Source organism: Heptranchias perlo, chromosome 3, assembly GCF_035084215.1.
Source record: "Heptranchias perlo isolate sHepPer1 chromosome 3, sHepPer1.hap1, whole genome shotgun sequence".
NCBI classification, from domain to species: domain Eukaryota; kingdom Metazoa; phylum Chordata; class Chondrichthyes; order Hexanchiformes; family Hexanchidae; genus Heptranchias; species Heptranchias perlo.
The window spans coordinates 126,244,928-126,267,149 of NC_090327.1; the positions used below are offsets into that span (position 1 = coordinate 126,244,928).

The 22,222-nt window shown below is 36.9% G+C and overlaps 1 protein-coding gene across 1 annotated transcript in view; it reads left to right on the forward strand.

Moving 5' to 3' along the window:
* Positions 1-22,222, forward strand: part of atp9b (ATPase phospholipid transporting 9B) — a 284,027-nt gene that overhangs the window by 118,899 nt on the left and 142,906 nt on the right. Inside the window, exon 8 of the mRNA XM_067981947.1 lies at positions 5,319-5,413. Coding sequence (XP_067838048.1) covers positions 5,319-5,413 — 95 coding nt within the window. The remainder of the gene's footprint in view (positions 1-5,318; positions 5,414-22,222) is intronic.

Consider the following 22,222-nt stretch of genomic DNA (forward strand, 5'->3'; position numbering starts at 1 on the left):
TGCAGTAATACACAGCTTCGGCTCCTTGAGCTTCAGCTGAGTCAATGGTAGGCTTGGCCCAAATACAAAAATAGCTCCCACTACTTTTAGTATTTTTCTTGTTTTAGAAGCTTGGGTTTTATTTGCTCAGAGCTAAAAGTTTACTGTTGTATAATATTAATAGGATAACAATATCATGGATAGTTTACCAGTTTTTTCAAGAATGCCATCCTAGTCCTTTAATAGTGTTGTAGTGCACCGATGCAATGGACTATATGACATACTGGTCAATCTGCATTATGTACAAAGCTTCAGTATGGCTTTCTTTTTTCCCCCCATTTATCCCCTCCCCATCTCTCCTGAAGGTGTTGACTTATGCTGGGTTCCACCTTGTCCAAGTGGCTTTTTCTTGTGTGAGAGTCTAGATATAGTCTGTGCCAACAGGCTATTCGATGCGTAGGGGGAGTGGGGCCACCACAGTGGGCCCAATACTGTCCTCACTTGCACCCTTTCTTATAAGAAGTAGTGATCAACAACAACAACCCTTTGTGATATTTGTTCCCTCTGTAGCTCAGGGGTTCTCTGGCTGAGATCAGGTATCTCTGCCCACACCCAAGGCCTTTGCCTGTTTGTGTGACTCAGTGCGGATTGGGCTGTGCATTTACCAACTAAGCCATGAGAAGAGCTAATGTGACTTCTGTCACTTTTTCATTTTTGCAGCTAATTTTACTTTTATATGTGGCATTTTATTCTAATAACTACCTTTTTCTAAATACTACTTAAATAAGAGGGCGGCAGTGTGCTTTTCTTCTGAGATGATCATTAACTTAAATTAAAATTGTTTTCTTAAAAAAATTTGATCATGTTATATAACCTTAAATTCAACTGGGCTCATCTCGTTCCATCGTTCATGTGTTACTAGGAAAACGGATGGCCACAAATGGGTGTGAGAATGCACAGCAGCAACAGATCCCTTGGCCTAGCCTAATTCAACGTGACAAGTCAGTAGAAATAAAGAAAGAACTTGCATTTATACAGCGCCTTTCACGACCTCAGGATGTCCCAAAGCGCTTCTCAACCAATGAAGTACTTTTGTAATGTAGGAAACAGGGCAGGACAGACAGGGCCTCGCTTTAACATCTCAGCACTCCCTCAGTACTGCACTGGAGTGTCAGCCTGGATTATGTGCTCAAGTCTGTGGAGTGGGACTTGAGCCCATGACCTTCTGACACAGAGACAAGAGTGCTACCCACAGAGCCACAAGGATTAATATATGTCAGTCAACAATTTTTTAAAAAGTTATATCTTTTTAGTTGCAATTATATATAGTACCCTTTAACGTGGAAAAAAAATCCCAAGGTACTTGAGTTGTAATTTTTTAAAAAAGGCCACTGTGCCAATGGAGATATAAGAGGGAGATATTAAAAGCTTTCTGAAAGAGGTGGTCTTTAAGGGGGGGTCTTAAAGGAGGTGGAGAGGTATGCATTGAGCACACTGGTAATATAAATTGCAAGCAGTTTTGCCACGCTGCCATCAATTAAGGTTGCTTTAAGACTTAATACTTTCCAGAGGAGGTGAAAGATGCAATAGTGAGTTTGTAGTCCGATCTAATCCAATAGTTCTACAGGTGGTAATGATTGTGGGGCAAACATGCATTTAAAAAAAAAAGTACAATTTTTGTTACCACAATTTTTTTTATTTGAAAAAAGACAACCATTTAAAACATTTTTAAATGCCATCTGTTCATCCATCATCTACAGTTTTTGGATTTATGTAGTAAATGACAGTTGTGTGTTCTGCTTCCTGCCATTTCCCTTAGCAGTGTGGGAATTGACCCGGTTAGCTCACCACTGTGCCTGCTGCCGTACCTGTCTCTGAATGGGTTTTGAGATTTGTGGTTATGGTCAAATTGAACATGAGAAAAGGCATAGAAATATTTCAAATCAGCTGTATTTTTAGAATCCATCTATAGCAGTCACCCTTCTCTCAAAATGAGAAGTGCACTTTTCGCTTAACTCACTCAACCGCCCCAAAATGTACAACAAAAGTAAAAATCCATGAATTGTATACATGGAACTTGAATCTTTCTCCACCTGCCCCTCCCCCTCCCAACCAGCCCTGGCCTACAGTCAGATGGAAAGGAAAAACTGCAAATGCTGAACATCTGAAATAAAAACGGAAAATTCTGCAAATACACAGCAAGTTAGTCGGTATCTGTAAAAAAAAATAAAAGATAGATTGGGATATTTTGGGTGTGCTTCCTTCTTTAAAGGGTACACACTTGAAACATTATAACCTGTCTTTTCTCCTTACAGATGCTAATAGATCTGCGTATTTCCAGCATTTTCTGTTTTTATTCTGATCTGTAGCTTTTGTGGTTTTGTGAAAATGATCCATTTGTAATTCTGACTAATCTGAAGAAAACATCAACTGTGTCAGACAAGTCTTGTACACAGTGATGGGCAGACAAATTCCATATAGAAAAAATAATCATACTTGGTGGGGTGGAACAAATTCAGACATAATTGATCATAAATATATGCCTCACCGTCACATACTTTTTATGTGAATTGTTACATTGTAAAGTCTAGTCTTTTTGTATTAGAAATATATGTGCACTATATGATGAAACACACACACACACACACACACACACACACACACACACCATTCTGAGAGATTGGGCACTGCAATGCATATTGGAAGTTGGGACATGTGAATATTGAAGTATTTTCTCAGGAGTTCCTTAGTTCTCTATTCTGACAACCTATAGAATATGTGCAAAATATGAAATGATGGTTCCTACAGTTTGGAAATCACATTTCAGATCAATGCAAAAAAGAAAGTACCAATGTAACAGCTGTCAGGCCCTAGGTTATCTTAACATTCCTGTGTTTGCTATTGGAAAAGTAGACATGAACAGAATAGTGGAATGTCTGGAGAAAGTGCCAACAGTTGATTAATCTGTGTTCAGTGGTACTAATCATTCCTTTTCAAAAAAAAAAAATTTTGCTGGTTAAGACCTTGTTAAAGGTCATTAACGATGAACTTGTGCAGCCATTCTGCAGCTTCAGGGTTGTATTGAAAACTGAGTGTTTTAATCCATGTTAGGCCTAATGAGGGGGAAGATTTTGGAGCATCGCCACAATGGTGAGAGAAGTGAATGGTACAGAGGAGTTTCCTGCCACAAAGCATGGTCTCTGATGGGTAAATCGGTAAGAAAAGGTAGCAGACCAGCCACTTCAGGCCGGGAAATATGTCTGCCCAGTTCTTCCATTGAGCTGCCTATGGGCACTATTACTTTCTTTTGAACAAGTTTACAATCACAGAACTGTTACTTGCCATCCCTGTTTGTTTTTTGCTGCATGCTGGATTGTTTCTGGCTTTTTGCCACAACTGACGCAGGTTATTTTTTGCACAATAAAAGAACGGGGAACTTCCAGATATGTTAAACGTGAATTAGTTTTATTCAGTTGTGCAGTGCTGCTGGTGTATGTGTTCTATTGTCATATTTGCCACTTGTGTGTTATGAACTTCGTCATGTTAGTGCCAGAGTTACAGTTGGTCTTTGTTTTAGTGGCAGTGTCTACTATCATTTGTGCAAGGTTGCACAATGGCACAAAAATGCTGCTGACATGAGTGTCTGTTGGCTTGTTCCTGTGTTCATGCACGCCATCGGTGCAGAACATCGCCTCACGATACCCACTGATTTGTAAGAACTTTTGTGTGAGGTGTTGGAATCCTTCCCTCATGGTTGCCTGAAACTGTTATCCGAATGAGTTGAAGCTGACCATATTGAAGACATCTCTGGTTGCTTCCACATACTCAGTGACAAACTGCCATTTAGAGAAGTGGTGCTCCATTACATCGCTTATAAGAGATGGCACATATCTAGCTGTTTGACTCCACTGCACTAGCCATCTACCTTGCAGCGTCATGTGTGAGGATTCCAACACCTCACACAAATGTTCTTACGAATCAGTGGGTATCATGAGGCAATGTTCTGCACCAGTGGCATGCATGAAGTAGCACAGGAACAACCCAACAGACACTCATGTCAAGTGACTGCTCAATATGGGCTTGCAACTTACCAGCCTCCATTTCAAAGCAAGCCATTGAGTGTTGTTTTCCCATACAAAAAAAGGAGAATCAGCATGCTGCACCACCATCAACCCTTGTCAACCAAAAGGATTGGTTCTCCTTCCTTATTGGTGTCTAGTGCCCTGCTATCTACTTCCTCATCAATAGCACTCTCTGCTTCTCTGGTAATGTGTGTTTTTCTGTGTTGATATCTGCTTCAAATGGTGTTGATGACAATTGATACTTAGGTGTGTACTGCTCTTTGGATATGGCCCACTGGATTCTCCTTACCTGTTGAGTAGTTGGTACAGTTTGCATGCTTATCCACTTGGGTATTCATATTTGTGCTTTTGCACAATCAATATTTAGGGCCACGTGTATTGTATAAATTTTTTTAATAAACTACACCCCCTAGTCTTGATCTGTCTTTCAAATTCCACACTTCTAACACTTCTCTCAAATAAATCAGACAAAACTACCTCATTCGGTTTCTTATTGTGGGGTCCACTGCCTGTTATATGCTGGGCCCTCCTACAATGCTTTAGTTGTGCCTTTAAACATTACCGAACTGTCTTCCATACCTCCTGCTGCCACCACCAAAAATGTGTTCTGTTCTCCATTATTGTGCTTAAAAGCATTTGCAAAACTTCATCAGCCTTTTCTCTGATGTTCAAACATTTTCTCCACAATTGCCTAAGAGGAATGTTGGGCCCCTGGTGATCTGGAAATTAGGCTTGGATAGTAATGAAGTTGTATTTTTAAATATACATTAGTAATTCAGGAAAAACAAATTCTAAGCTTGTTTCATTTATACAAAAGGACATACCATGTATCCAGTCACATGGGATACATGGCAGTTTTGCCAAATGCATTTTGGAAATGAACATAAGCAACCTGAGACCAGGAAACTTCTACTTAAAGAACTGGTAATGGTAATGTTAATGTAACCAATAGAAAATCAGTAACTAATGGATATCATCACAATGCCCTGAGTAAATAGTTGGAATACCATTTTTGTGAAAGATTGGTATAATTTTAAATTACTGCAAGAAATATGCTGATTAAAATAATCAATTAGAGTAGCAGAAAACAAAGAGCAATGGTGCTTCTAAAATAATGGTTTGTTAACTCAGGGACAAAATGGAGTTCAATTTTGTTTTTATCTAATAATATTTAAGTCTGAGATTGATGTGGTAAAACACATTTCTCACCGTTACGGATGATCAGAACTATCTAAACTAATACGTTTGTTTTTCAAGGCTCGTGTTTCATCCGTACGGATCAACTGGATGGTGAAACAGACTGGAAGCTGAGGGTAGCTGTTTGCTGTACACAAAGATTGCCAGCTTTGGGAGTAAGTACAGTGCTTACATTACTTGTTTCCCATCTGCTCAACATACTTTTATAGCACTGCTTCTAACATGCTTTTTGCATGGAGGCTTTTTATTAAAAAAAGGGGGAATCTACAGTTCTGTTCCTTTGTTCTAAATTGTGGATTGCACACTGTGGCTGGATTAAGGTCTGTAACTGTGCTATACAAATTTCTACTGAATTTTCTCAAAACAAACTGCTTTGTGAGACAGAATTTTACAGAAAGTTACAGAACACATACCATCTGCAATTTCAGCACATCCTGTTAAGAATGGATTGCCGAAAAGAGAAGCAATGGAGTCCCTCCTGGTGTTAAAGTATATGTGGTAGATGTTTCCAAAATCTAGGCTGACATTTCAGTCCAGTACTGAGGGAGTGCTGCACTTTTGATGGATTCAGACTCTGGAGTTGGATAGGAGTAAGACAAGCTATGCTGCCACTTTTGCAGACACTATTGCACATTCAGACAAAACAATATAACTGCACCCTCAGTGGCTCACTGAGAAACATTTAGTTGGTATATAGGCAACAAGATTACCAATGGAACAACTGTACCAAAAACCATACTCATGATCATGAATTTACCCTGAATTTCCAAGCTGGTGGTTAGTTTGAGTTAATAGGAGCTTTTATAACTTTATACAATACTGATTTAATGGACAATAGGATGGTCGAAGGAGCACCTTTCTTGTACACAATGTGAAAAAAAATTTCCTAGAAAAAGGAAAGGTGGAGTTGTACTCAGACTGAGGAGACAACATAAGATCCTGAGGATGATGGAAGAGATGGCATTAGGATCAAATGTTTTAGTGGAGGATCTAACAAACCTGCCAGGGACAGTTGCTGATCAAAAATACGTTACTTGAAGTAAGCAGACCAGCTGATGTGTCAAGTTAGTATTCTGGATCTATAGCCTGAATACAAACAGAAAAATGGAATTCACAATGTAGAGCCTATGTTTTGCAAAACACATATGGTTAACTGATTAAAATCATTCATTAAAAGCATTTTATAGTCCAGCTGTTTGAAATTCCAGTTAATATGTGCTTTACAATCTGTACTGATAAGGAGCAATTTGTCCTTCATTATGTTATCCAAAACTACATAATGATGCAAACAAATCCGAAAGGGTAAATTCTTGCAGTATTTTCTAACCAAGAAGTTAAGTAATTGCTTACATTATAAACATTTAATTACAGTTTATACAGTGCAAAGAACTGTATAAATGTGCAAGTACCATTTTCTGTTAACGTTCTGATTATATTTGCTAAGATGAAATAGAAATTAATATCATAAATAGCCAGCAGGATACATACTTTATTCCATGCTTGAGGCAGCTGAGTTATGTGGTGTTGAGTTTCTGCTTATAAGTAGTTTCAAGTTGTGCAAGCCATTCTAACCACGATGTGCCCACCTAGTTTTGAAACAAATTGTATTTCCCACATTTCAGTAGTGTTTCTGCAATGCAAAAGTATAAAATGCATTAAATGTGAAGATAGATTGAGCAGGAGAACCAAAAAATGTACAGCTGCAGTGTTAAATCAAAGATACCTAATTGAATCTACTTGTAATTTCAAACTGACCCATCTGAATTGCAGGTTCTCAAGAATTTGTCGTCTTGTCATTGCATAATAACAATGGCGATTTCTTCATGTGTTTTTAAAAACAAAAGCAACCCCCTCTTTGATAGAACGTACTGTAGACATGCATTACTTTATCAGATTTTTAAAAAATAATTGGGAGCTACATTGCTCATTGCTCTGAGGCATACTTTGGTTTTCTTTGAAATCTATTTATTTATACACAGTAGGGTCTGTCAAAGCAGATGATTAGCTTGAATGGGATTGTGCATATTTTTTTACTGGATTAGGCTGTAAAGTGATGGTGCTTTTCCTCTGAAGTTATTTGCAGACCAGTGTGCATAGAACTGTTGAGTGGTAATTCCAAAACTACTTATTTATTCTTGGGATCTGCAAGAAAATAGACAAAGTTAACCTTGTTTCAGTAGAACTAGCCAGTTAGCATGAGAATCTAGTTTAAACTGTGCAGTATAGTAAGAGGGTGCACCTATGATTTGAGAAGATAAACATTTAACGAACCAGAACAGCTAAAAATGTGCTAGAGCAGTCTTGGTAGTTAATATATTTAAACCAGATGCTTTAAGGTAGAATTGCTCCAACCTTGGTTAGAAATTTCAATTTTTTGGGTCCAAAGTACATTTGCACTATGAAAATATACAGTTTTCTTTTGTGTACTTAATCTCAATATCTTGACATATTAGCTCTTCATCTTGTGTTTAAAAAAAAATGGAGTATGTTTGTTTTATTATGAAGCCTTACTGAATGGCATATTAGGATCAAACTCTCATTCTTAAAACGTTTAAAGCTAATCATCTATAGATAAATGTAAAATTTACATATTGTCTGCATTCCTATTTATAGATTTAGATTGTTTTAAACATCTCAAATTAGTATTGCCCTTTTTCCTAGTTAAATTTCTACTATTAAAGCTTAGTCCATCTCCTGTCAAACCATTATTAATGCTGTATGAAAAATGTGTTGAAGAAACTGTTTAGATATATAGAGAAACTGCAACAACACTTTGCATTTATATAGAACCTTTAATGTAGAAAAAGTCCCAAGTCACTTCCGAGGCATAATCAGACAAAAATGAACTCCACTCCAAAGGAGGAAATATCAGGAGTGTTGACCAAAACCGTGGTCAGACATGGCCTTTGAGGAGGAGAGGCAAAACCTTTGAATAGCAGATTTTTATCCGAATCCAAGCACCACAGCCCCACTCCCACAAAAACTTGCCAAACTTAAATGCAGATATCTACTAACTGACCAAATCCACTAACTTTCTAACTATTTTAAGTCCTTTTAACCAGTCCCTTATTTTATCTCTTTTGTGAAAGTTTAATCTATAAAATTATATTGTTCTCTTCAAGCTTAAGTTAGACACATTAAAGCCTGTCATTTCAGAATTTCTACCGTGATGACATAGCAGCTCTTCGGTATTGCTGTCTTTTAGTCAATTCACAGAAAAGGAGATTTATAAAAAAAGTAAATTTTATTGAGCAACATAAAACTTGCATTTGTAGTTGAAATCCTAAAACAAACTAAAGTCTATATGTTGGTGCCACTTCATCTTAAATGTTTAGCTTTACTTATAACATCCTATTGTTTATTTTTTGAAAACATTTTATGTGAGCATTTTTGAGTCTGTTTCTTTATCCCCCCCCCCCCCCCCCCCGGGTAAGTATCCCCTTTATCATCCGCCTGGTCTGACATTCCAGTGCTCCCTTTAGACAGCCATCGGAACGTGCCAGGGACTGCCCCGCTTTAATCTCCTTTATGATTTTCCTTTTCCGTGCTGGTAGGTATATGGTTTCTGATCGGTGCTTCCCCACTCGACACAGCTCAGATCAAGAACTAAGATTATTCCCAGTTTGAAATACCTACTAAATCATTGTAGAGCTCCACTCAAAAGAAATGAGTTGATCTCTTGCGACAGTGATATCTTTCAACATAATGCCTGATATAATTAAAGATGCCACTGCTTTAACCTCTTTTTATGGGGTTATGTTAACCATGAGTACAGATTTGTACAGCTTCCACTTCTCACTATTTAATACTGAATCATTTTCTGCTAAAAAGGTATGATTTTGGTGTCCCATTATACGTTGGCAACACTGGATTTTTGCAAATCTTGTTTGTTAAGCGCGTCACGTTCAAATCACGGTTTGAACCTTGTGTACATGCTTTTAAATGTTTACTGGAAAAGAAATTTAATGATAAACTTGTTGGTATAACACCCAGTAAATATGTCGGACATCGTTGGCACTTTAGTGGAACCAACATTCTTCAATGTTGTACCTTTTCTCTATTCTTGGCGTCCTAACAGCATTCATAAAAGTACAAATTACAAGCATTTGTATGTGTATCATATTAATATGCACCACTAACCTTCTTGCATACTAAATTATTGGAGAAATAATTTTTCTGTAATAATTTACAGAGAAAGTCCTTTAGTGACAGACCGGTTGATTAACAAGGCATGCTGACTTGTTTGGTTGTAATGAGGATGGCATACTTATTTTTACATGAATATTCTGCTGAAACCTATTTTGTGCATGAAGTTGTGCCACACAGATTTTGGAAATCAAATTTACATTTTGGTTTATATGATCTGGAATGCTAAATCCACATATTGTGCAACTATTTTTATAGCAGTAAATTTTAACACTGTACCTGAAAAATCCACTTTGTGTATATTTCAATGCTTTCACATGGCAGTATAATTTTGTTTAAACTCTTCATTCCATTTTGTACTGCCCCTATACTTGTACAGTTATCTTGTCGGCTCGTTGTTACTAAAGGGATGTCCTCCCACAATTTAGTGATAAAGCCGATGGCATGCTGATTCATCAAGCTCCGAAGGAAGAATGCTTTATTTTTGTTTAGATTTTGACTTTCAGCACATTCAATGTTTTGGAAAATTTCTTTCTGAAATCTGTCAATAGGTTTTGCCTAGTATTAAAATTGGATTGCATTGTTCCTGTAGTTGAAATATTGCTCTATAAAAAGCATATCAGTAATTTCCCCCCCCCCCCCCCCCCCCCCAATTCTTCATGCCCCATTTTAAATGTAAAGCAGCACCGTAATTTGGGGTGGAGACTATCTAGCTAATTCCAGCCCATCAGATAATGTTGCTGAACAACCATCCCATTGTTTTATATTGTAGCATGAAGTTAGTATTAACAATTAAGTTAATGCTATCTTTTTAAAGTGTAATTATCAAATGTGGACTTCAAACTATACAGTCTTAGCATGTTATAGCTTGTTTTACTATCTGCCCTTTTATATATTTGTACAATAGCTGTTCTAAATTTAACAACTCCTAATGTATGACTGGATGTACAATGGGAAGAACAGCACCTGAATTAATTACTTGAATCTTTCACTGACATTACAAAAACAGTAGCATTGATGTATTTTAAAAACAAAACTTCAGTTATTGTCTATGTTTTCTCGAATTATGGAAGGCCTTTGAAAGTTATCAAAGTGACGAGATCCACATGATGCCATCTTGAGTTCTCAGGTCAGGCTTGTCAGTAACATCAATCAAAGAAAATGGAATCCCATTTTATTCTTAAGAATTAAAGTGACCCTGAGCATTTCTACAGTTTTGGGTAGTGTTGTATTAAAGGATGCACTCTGAGCTATAGTGTTGATAATGGGATAGTTCAATATTTTACAGATGTGAACTGGCATTATACCACTGCAAAATTTTAAATAATAAATAAAACTGCAAAATAAGTACTGATTAAGGACAAATATCTAGTAATGGTTACCCATTGTACATGTTTTTAAAGCTTTGCCATTATGTTTTAAAGAACAATATGTAACTATCTTGAAAGCTCACCCATTGTGAATGTTCGTAATCATTTTTAGTGTTATAGCGTTATATTTTTTAACTGGTTAAGATTATTGCTATTGTATTAAAAGTATTTTAATGTGCTGTGTTCCATAGTTTTGCTTCTATAGATGTGTTCTATACAAAAATAGCATAGAAGCAAGGCATGAATTCCCTTTTGAATCACAGTGCAAGTAAACTATTAATATGCTCATTAATGTGTGGCCTGATATTACTATCTGAATACAGCCAATATATGCAGCTGTTGATAAATAACTGGAAAATTGTTAATGTTGTCACTGTATTTTAGGAAAACTTTTTGATCAGAATTAAGTTAGTGATGCACTTCCATACCTTTTTGAGAATTACTACATGGAGTAAATGGCAATGTTCTGTAAATGGACAGGAATAGAATGAGACATAACCTATCTGTAGTAGGATTAGGTTTAACGTAGTTAATTCTCCCGACTTGATTCAGTTTAATCAAGTTACATAACTTATGATTTTTCAATTTTAAAAAAATTGGATAATTATTTTCAGCTGCTAAAGTAAGTATGCATTCTTAAATGGCTTTTAAGGTTTTACAGTGCATAAAGAAGTTATTTATCAATTATGAATAATTTTGGTCTCTGTGCATAAAAAAAATCAAGAAAAAGCCCATAACTAGTGTTTTCGTCAGAAAATACCTCCTGAGACACACCGGAAGAAGATGGAGAAAATGTAACCATAATTAACTAAACTTCTGCAAAAACTTATCAATCCAAGATTTTGCATAAGTATTCCATTTGGCATATCAGATAAAACGGAGCTTTAATTACATTTGTAACTTATAAACTAAATCTCTTACAGAATGTGTGCTGTTTTGTTTGAAAACCTCAGCAAGCAATGTTAATTACAGGCTGAAATTATGACGGCACTATATATATATATTTTCAGAGATATATATATATATATATCTCTGAAAATACAGCATCATTGAATACTGATAACTTTTTACTCCATTTAGAAACTAATAGGTTTGCATTCAGTTACGGCGATTGAATTGGAGCCACTTAAGAAATGGAAATGTGAGCATTTAGTCATTTTTAGCTGTAAGATAATATCATTAGTAAAGGAGAAGATACCTACTTTATAAACTATTGAGAAATATGATCCAAATTGCAGAAATTAAAATGTAAAATGATCCCACATTAAAATCGGTGCTGATTACAATTTTGAAAGTGGAGTTGTTGGTTTCCGAGACAAGTTAATTTTGCCTAATGCAAACAGGTGTCTGTTTATTGCATACAGAATTCTAGTTTTAGCTAGAATGGAGTTGCACTTGAAGGTTTCAGATGTTGTTTCAAACCCTTAGACTGAGCTCAGTGCTTTATAGAAATTACTTAAACCCTAAGCCTCGTGTTACTGTACTTGAATACCTTTTTCAGCTTTCAACATACATATATTTTATTTATTAGCAATGCAAATTTTGAAAGATGAGTTACAAAGGGTGACACAAAACTACAGAATCAATAACAATTTATTAGTTCATAATTTTGTAATAAGCAACAAAATTGTTCCACAGTCTCAAAGGATTAGCTATGAGGTATTAGTTTTATAAATTAGATTTTAATGGTGTGAATTTAATTTTTTTTGTTACTCACCAGTCTGCAAGCTGCCTCATTTGTGCTGCAAAAGAATATCAATGAATATTACAAATGTTTGAGATGTATTCTGAGTCATGGTAGCACAGTTGTGTGACTGATGGAGGATGTTGTATGGTTAATTTTTGTTATGAAATATTTGATTAGTAACTATTAGTGAATTCTGTGCCTAATTAGGTTCATATCAGATAATATCACAAATTGCTTTGGGATGTCCTAGTGAAGCACTTTGGAATTTCCTGAGGATGTGAAAGGTCATTTAAAGCACGTTTGTTCATTCTTAATGAGCTTAAGTTCTTCAATTTTCTGTAATTAATTTATCCTTTTTCACTCAATAGTCCCAGCTAAATCTGGGCCACAGTTTTGGGCTACTAGGGCTTGTGGTGCAAATCACTCATTCGTACTTACCAATGTGAATTAATGTTAATAATTTTCAAACAAAAATTATATTGTTTGAAACTCAGCATTGTGTAGCTTGGCTTAATTCCTGGAAGAAATGTTGTAAATCCAATTCATTTTCCTCAGTTTTCTAAATGTTTGAACAAAAATAACTTAAAATGCCATTTAAAAAAAAAATGGAAAGCTTGAATACTTTAGTAAATTAAAAGCCATGTTACCAGGACAGCTTCTGTAAAACTGTAGTTGAAACTATTGTGTATGTGTAATGCCACCTACTGGGCTAATGTCAAAACAGCACTAATGTGTGTAACACAGATACATGCCCTAAAGGCTTTATTATTACATTGTTTAAAAGTTGCATCTACCAAAGTACATTTTGCTTTGCCTTTTTATACCAATACATTTGTGGTTAATATCTAATTATGAGGATGGAAGATTAACTTATTTTTGTGCATGGAGAGTCCAGAGTTCAAATGCACCAGTAACAAATCTTTTGAAGTTGCTAAAGCTTGAAAAGATTGATGTGTCTTAAAGTACTTGGAGAGGTTAGTCTTGCAAATGCAGGTACAAATTAGAGATATCTCTGTATGATATGGCCATTCAACATTAGATACAGCACATATATGGTGCTCATACCTGTCAATCATCTCTGATTTTTGCATCTATCTGATATAATAAATTGTGGAATCTTACGTTGACATCAGCTGTCAGTGCCATCAGCTGCAAAGTACTGTAACCTTATCCACTATGACACCCCAAATAAATAAACCTGTAAACCTTTAGAGCTTTTCTTAAAGAAGAGATGATACCACCAAAGATGATAGTTCAGATTTTGTTGTCTTCCCAAACCACTTAATGTGATCAGAGAATTAAAATTTCAACAAGTCATTTAAGATCGCTACGCTGTGAGAACTGTAACACCCAGGTTAGGTTTCTTGTGGTTTCACAGTCATTTCTAGGGCAGGGCATTTTCTGGCAGCCTGCCCAGTCTGGGACATTTTCTTCGTCTTATGTGATCAGGTGAATTTATTACTTGTATCTGAGGTCACTGTAATTTGCAATGATTGGTGATGTGCTGATTTATAATAAAAAAAAATCCATACAGTAATAAACAATGGCATTTACATTTAATTATTTTTATTGAACTGGAGACCATTTTATTTGTCACGAAGCCCATGTTATGATTAAAGACACATTTTAATGAGCAGTAACCATGATTGGTGCCTTTTTAAACAGAGTTATGAAAAACAGTACTTGGACATGATTTGCAGAAACATCCTTTCATATTACTGTTACAATAGAAGGATCAGTTGAACTAAAGTGGTTACTGACAGAATTATAGATGAAGTGTAACACTTGGCTAATTTTTGTTTGTTAATAAACGTTCCACAGTACAAAACGTTGTTCTTTCCATCCAAGAATCATTCTGCTCCACCCTCCCAGTCTTGCCATACAAAAACATAAACCAATAAGTCCCCATCACTCTAAAACAGCGGTTACTATGCTGATCTGATAATCTAACTGACTTTGAGCTCCATAGGTGCATGAAATCTTTAGTGATACATACCTAGCTGTAGTATTCAAGATTTAAGTGGGGTTTAAACATTTCCTTTGCATTTCTGCAATGTGGTGGTATTTGCTATATTTTCAAACAGCTCTTTCTAAAACATTAAGATAATTTACATAATTGTATAAAAATTTCATTAATTCTTCATTTGAAATGGAAAAAGACAAGGATTTATTGGTAGTCAGCAAGACATAACAGCTTTATTTAAGATCCATTTGCTAAATTGAAGTAAATCTTTTTGATTTCCTGTACTGACCTCCATATTTTTCAGAATTTCATTTGAATATATTTCTCTAAGTAAATATTAAATATTATGGGGTTTCTGTTTGATTTAGACTGTTGAAGAAATGCGTTGCAGTTATGGGGAATTGACTATTGTAAGTAATGATTTTTCTAGCAGAAGAAAACCTGTTTTAGCAAAAATTACCCCTAACAGCAGAAAGGTTAATTCCTAGATTTGATTCAAAAGGTAAGTTGCTTTGCTTTCTTTTGAATAGGGTGTATTCTAAAGTACACTTTTATTTTATTTTTTTTAAATAAACAAACTAACTAACTTTTACAGATGACAGAGCTCTCATTCAGCATTAATCCTAGGCTAAGCTACCAAAGAGCAATGTGCTGCCAAAGTGAGATGACCTTTTATAACCTCAACTTGAATAATATTATCTCCTGAAACAGCACCTGGATGATGGAACAAGCTACATGGACTGAAAGACCATTTCTTTTACCTACATTCTTCTGTTCTTTTGAATAAGTATTTGCACATTCTACAATTTCTGTTGCACGACTAAAGGTCATTAATGGAGCAGACGAGCACAAATCAAATACAAGGTCACCGTAGATTATTGAAATGCACAGCAGCTTTAAAAGAAAGCTTGCACAAGTAAAACTACTTGCCCCGAACAAAGATTTAGTGCTTATGTCCTTACTGTTCGAGGTCATTGGAAATTTTTTTGCTTAGTCTAAGTAACCTATATTTGATCAAGTTATTATTGACTAAATATTGTGAAGGTTATGCAGAATCTATAACAAAGAAAGAGGATGCAGCATAGGTTTCACTGAATACAACGAAAATTTCTAGGTACGCTTTTTCCTTGTTTTTCTCCAGCGTTTGCCTCGGACTTTCTCTTTACCTGTCCTAAACTGAGGACTTGTATTGGTATATGTTCCATAGCTAGCAACAGCCTTCCAGTAGCTTACCCAAGGGACCATTCTTTCTTTGTGAACCTGGGCAGTGAGTGTCAGTGGAATAGTGATCATGGGGGTTGTAAGGATCAGACTGATCGTGTCTTCACGTGCACTTTCAACAGGGATTGCTGATATATGACATGATTTTAGATTTGAGGTTCGGACCAGATCAGCCATGATCTTATTGAATGGCGGAGCAGGCTCGAGGGGCCGATTGGCCTACTCCTGCTCCTATTTCTTATGTTCTTATGTTCTTATATTTCATTACCATCATAGCCATCCACCAATCCTCCACCTTCAATAGACTCCAACTCATCCATAACATAGCTGCCAGTATCCTATCCCACACTCTAGTTGACAGGGATAGAAAAACAAGCCTATTTTTATTTTGCAATTCTAGCTCAAAACCAATTCAGTAGGACAATTGTAACTCCTCCTCTTCTCTCTTTCCTCCCCCCGCCTGTGCCGTTCTGCCTAAGATTGTCTAACTCAACAAAGAACAGGAATTGAATCTGGAACTTTTTGGTCCATACAGTTCAGTTTAATACCAGGTACTGGAGTAGTACTTTTAGACATGAGGAGCTGCAGTTCTTTTTGGCATGATAATTGTAAATAGACTAAACTTTGAGCCTGTAGTGGTTTTCTGCAGACACATAGTTCTAAATTAGCTCTCTAGTCAGTCTGAAGTTGCCCCTGTTGCTTCTAATGAAGTAACTTTAGAAAGCATAAGATGTTACGGCAAAGCCTAACAGGAAGGGGAACTAATATTGGGGTCGCCCAGTAGTTCTAAAAATAAACTTTAAAAAAAAAACGATTAAGTTGTTTTTCTATAAAATAGGGAGTACTTTGAACAATTTTCTGAGGGAACTGGTTTCTACTCCAGGTATTTTTTAGTTCCCAAAAAAGGCAGAAGAGAACTTTGCCTTGTAGTTCAACAACAGAAACTTGCCTATAGATAGCTCCTTGAATGTAGGAAAATGTTGCTAGGCGCTTCACAGAGTTGTAATCAGACAAAAAAAAATCAGTCGACCTAAAGATACTGGGAGGGATGACTAAAAGCTTGGTCTAAGAGGAGGGATTTAAGGAGCGTCTTAAAAGATGTGTGGTAGGTGGAGATGCGGAGGGGTTTAGGGAGGGAATTCCAGAGCATGGGACCTAGATAGCTGAAGGTACAACAGTCAATGATTGGGCAAAGGGACAGGGAGATGCACAAAAGGCCAGAATCAGGAATGGAGAGTTTGGGTCCTGGGTGGGGGCTGGGGGAGGGAGGGCGGGAGAGAGAGAGGTGAGGGTTGTAGGAGGTTAGAGATAGGGAGGGATGGGGCCAAGAGGGGATTTAAACACAAGGATGCGAAGTTTACATTAACTCCAGGTCATCGATCTCTCCAGTGTAGGATTCTGATGTGCGATAGGATACGGGTAGCTGAAGCTTACAGAGCATGGAGGCCAGGAGAGCATTGTAATCATCAAGTCTAAAGGTGACTAAAGGCATGGATAAAGGATTCAATGTCAGATGGCTACAGCAGGGGCAGGTGATGTTGGGGAGGTGTCAGTAAGTTTTTGTGATGTATAGTGTATGAGCTCTGGACGTATGCAGTCTCCTTCAGCATTAATTGGATAGTCGTTGGGACCCTGAAGCAGTTGCCTTAATGCATCTAAACTCAATGCCAAATCCCAGCAGAACATTGCCTAGTAGCAAGAGCCAGTTGAGGAGCTCCATCATTCCTTGAGATTCTTTAGTGCTATGTCCTCGGTCCCAGCATATAAGACAGCTCTTTTACACTTTTTTTTTGCCCCTTCTGTTCTGAAGGCACTGTCTCCCATTGGCCCCAGGCATTCTTCAATACCTTGATCAATTGATCATTCTTCACAAATAAACCTAATTGGTGAGTATTGGCAGTGTTTCACCAATGGTGGGCATCGCAGCTGAACCTGATTGCATCTGTGTATGTTTGTGTATGTACACATATGCACACCTTATTCTTACATGTAATGTACATGAATAAAAAAAATTCTCTACCTCTCTCTTACCCCCTCTCCAGCTGTGATTAATGCTCCTGGCAATTAGATGCTAGAGAATCTTGATTAACCTTATTCTTTTTCCTAACTTGGGAGGCCAGTTGTCACACCCCTATTGTCCTGGCTGAGATCAGCAAACTCAGCACAGACTGAATACCAAACCTGGAATAGTCTGATGTTTATGCCTTTGTGCTAGACCAGGTATGCCTTGACACACTCGGTCATCAGGAGAACTTTGATGTGCGTTCTTGTCCAAATCTGAATTAGCAGTCATACTTGATTCCAGTCAAAGCACGACCTGAGTAGGATGGCACCCAGCAGAGTAGGTATATAACATGGAAGGAAGTCACGTGCAATGTAAGGGGAATGATCTAAGGAATGCCAGTGCAAATTCAGTGGACAGGTGCAGTTTCCCTCATTGGAAGTAATGACGTGGGGCTAAATCCATAATATATAGAGGAAACTTTCATCTGGTTGAATGAGAATTAATTCCAATTTAAAATGTCTTTTCACAGGAAGAACAGCCTATAACTGCTATATTACAAGTTGCACTATAACAGTAACAGTTTGAGACCTGAAGTCTGGGGTTCAGACACACCTGGTACGAAGAGTTCTTGGCATCCTGTAACCTGATGCGCTCCCCTAATAACACGTGGTTAGGCCCACTGTGATGCCAGTTTACATTGGGAGTTGGGTGTGTAATATGCTAAGTGTTTTTTTGGTACACTTTTCTATAATGTAAAGAAAGTTAGCCAGGAAAAGTAAAAAGTTGAAGTAAAAGACAATTATATTTTAGTAAATTATTTTAATCTCTTGTCCTTCTGGAAGATTTGGAATATAAAACATGCGCCTATTTTGATTGAAGTGGGAGGAAGCTTGTGTTTTGCCTACTGTACAATACAAACTGTCGTCATTATTTTTGGTGTCTGGTATTCTTTTTCTACTGTATTATTTAGCTGTTAGAGACTGCTGTTGTTCCCACACAAAGCTCATATAATGGCCTAGATTATCTCAATTGTAGGTGATAACAGATGGGAAAGAAGTGAAGGATGACGATATAGGACACCACTTGTGTATTAGTATCATATGAATTATTTCTTGATCAACTGATGAAAGCTTGCAATGGAGGACAGAATTTGATGAATGGATGTTGTGTGAATACTATTTTTTTTAAAAATCAAATCACAAACAGTTTAAGATGAGAACTGAGATTTTTTTGCAGGAGTAACTATTTCAGAAATTCAGAACCTTTTTACTGGTTTTTTTTTTGAGGACCACACAAAACCCTTTCTTTCCTCGCTCTTATACCTTGCCTTTGAACTTCTAAAGCAAGGTATGTGAGCTAAGTTTCCTTTTGTTTTTCTAGTCAGTGTGAATGTGTCTATCCTTACTTATCCGCCAAACTGATTTCTCCTTTATATTTCTACTCTGCAAAATGTCTCCCCGGTCTTAATTCAAGTTCCTCTTGTACCAGATTTGGCTAGTTGAAAAGTAAGATTAAGATGGTGGATACAGATAGTTTGGAAGAGGAGCATTGCTAATGAATTAAATATCATTGGATAATTTTCTGTTGATTACAGTTAACATTGTGACCTTTCATGCTCATGTGTGACTACCGTGCTAAATAATATTCTGGTCCTCAGAAAGTTGTAATCTGGTCTCTCTTTAGATTTTTTTTAAAACTAGGCAGCCATTGTGGTCACTAAGATTGAAATCTTGGCAGTAACACTGACAAGAGTGAGCCAAAATAAAAGAAAAAATGTTGAACTTGGCTACTCAGATACCAGTTGTCGTGCAAAAACGATTTGTAGCCAGTGAAGTGACCAATCTCAAAAGTAGTCACGACTACTTTAATGTCTTTCAGCAAAAACTCTTAAGAATGTTTAATGTTACAATACTACAAAATCATAGCCTGCTCTCGACAAAAGCAGCTTAATTGATTTTTAAATTGTCAGCGATTTTTCTTCTGCTAGTTAACCTAGCTTCATTGAAGCCAAAATAATACATTTGAAAATTTTGTTATCACTCTTAATTGTGAAATTAACCCTTTTGATTCTGAGGCATTTTGTTATTTTAATCATCAGAAATATGTATGGTGCAGGCTAGTTGTATACAATTCGTGTGGGTCTGAAAGAAACTTATAAACTTTCAATTGGTCTTCAATTATCAGTAATCAAATAATAAAATTACAAATATAATTACTTGGTAAAGTTGAGTTAGGACAAAGAAGGAAGGATGAGAACGAATAATGCTTTTATTATTTCAGGAACACAAGAAAACACTGGTTGCTATAGAAATTTTGTTTTGGGGGGAACAGCGATAATTTCTAACTTTTCCCCCTCTAGCAGTTGCTGTAGCTTCTCTCTTACACTAGCTTTTGAGCTCTTTAATTGGTTGTAATGTAGGTGTTGCCTTTATGTCCTAAATTAAAGCATTCAAATGTTTATAGAGTTGCAGCTGTATAATAAGTCTTGGAGTTCCTCGTGATCACTATAAACTATCATTTTTAAAAAGCTATTAAAATAAGTGTAGTATATCTATATATTCATCTATAATAGATTAAAAATCTCCTTGACAAACTCTTGCTTCCTGTTATGTTTTTCTTGCACTTTTGTTCAACTTTTTCCTGTATAAATTCCTACATCCACATGGAAACTGCCTATTTAAATTTGTCACGCTATACTTAAACCCTCCCACCAGTGGTGATGCTGTAGAGCATCAATTTTTAGCCCCCTCTCCCCCACCTCCCCCCAGTTCCTTAGCCTATACTGGGGTAAAAGCTCTTATGCCCAACCAACTCTTCTACTTTGCTTCCCAAGTTTCTGTAAGTTTTGCTATTTAATTATAATATAAAATTGAAGTATTATGTAAAAATAGGAACAGAATGTGACTTTAAAGTGGGGACTGAATTATGCCCGAATAGCTTGGTTCAATTATCTCCTGCATGCACTTCCTGTCCACAGAACCTTACTTCCTATTCTTGATTTTTTAAAAAAATTATAAATTTCTACATCTACATTTAAATTGGAAAAGCCATATGTCTCAGTGTTGACAACACATGAGGAAAGGCACTTTCACTTGTACTGATAATCATACTGATTCTTCCTGGGAAATTTCCCACACTGCCCATGCTCAGACTTCAGCATGCCAGGAATTAGCGTTCATGGTGCTAAGTTCTTCGGCTGACTGATAGGTCTGGAAAAATGTCAACTACGAGCCCATGCTTTTCAGAGAGACTGAGGCCTCCAAGTAAAAATGTTAATAAAGAGGGGAGAAACAGCAGACAACATTTGTTCAAAACTGTATTTTGAACAATTTTATTGGTTTGCCCTCTTTTTATTGATGGGTTCTTCAGACTGGTAACTTACAATTGGTTATTTTCGTAAGGACTTATTAGCTTTTCAAGCCACTTTCCTTATTTTTGAGTTGTACGTTCCCTACCTCCTAAGTTCTGATTTGTTGCTGTTCAATCAACAATGTTAAGGAAGGACACACTTGCATTGGAGGCAGTTCAGAGAAAGTTCACTAGGTTGATTCCAGGTATGGAAGGGTTGTCTTATGAGGAAAGATTGAACAGGTTGGGTCTATATTCATTGGAGTTTAGAAGAATGAGAGGAGATCTTATTGAAAGCAGAAAGCATGTGCAGACATACTGTCTTTAGACCATAAGACCATAAGAGATAGGAGCAGGTGTAGGCCATTTGGACCTTCGGCCATTCAATGAGATCATGGCTGATCTGATTTTTACCTCAACCCCACTTTCCTGCCCTTTCCCCATATCCTTTGACTCCCTTGCTGATCAAAAATTTGTCTAACTCAGCCTTGAATGTATTCAGTGACTCATCTCCACAGCTTTTTGGAGTAAAGAATTCCAAAGATTCATGACCCTCTGGGAAAAGAAATTCCTCCTCATTTCCGTCTTAAACAGGCGACCCCTTATTCTGAGACTATGCCTCCTAGTTTTAGATGCCCCCATGAGGGGTAACATCCTCTCAGCATCTACCCTATCGAGTCCCGTCAGAATTTTATATGTTTCAATAAGATCTCCTCTCATTCTTCTAAACTCCAATGAATATAGACCCAACCTGTTCAATCTTTCCTCATAAGACAACCCTTCCATACCTGGAATCAACCTAGTGAACTTTCTCTGAACTGCCTCCAATGCAAGTGTGTCCTTCCTTAAATAAGGGCACCAGAACTGTACGCAGTACTCCAGGTGTGGTCTCACCAGCACCCTGTACAGTTGTAGCATGACTTCCCTGCTTTTATACTCCATCCCCCTAGAAATAAAGGCCAATATTGCGTTTGCCTTCCAGATTAAATCTCCGGGACCTGATGAAATGTATCCCAGGACGTTATGGGAGGTTAGGGAGGAAATTGCGGGTCCCCTAGCAGAGATATTTTAATCATCGACAGCTACAGGTGAGGTGCCTGAAGATTGGAGGGTAGCAAATGTTGTGCCTTTGTTTAAGAAGGGCGGCAAGGAAAAGCCTGGGAATTACAGACTGGTGAGCCTGACGTCTGTAGTGGGTAAGTTGTTAGAGGGTATTCTGAGAGA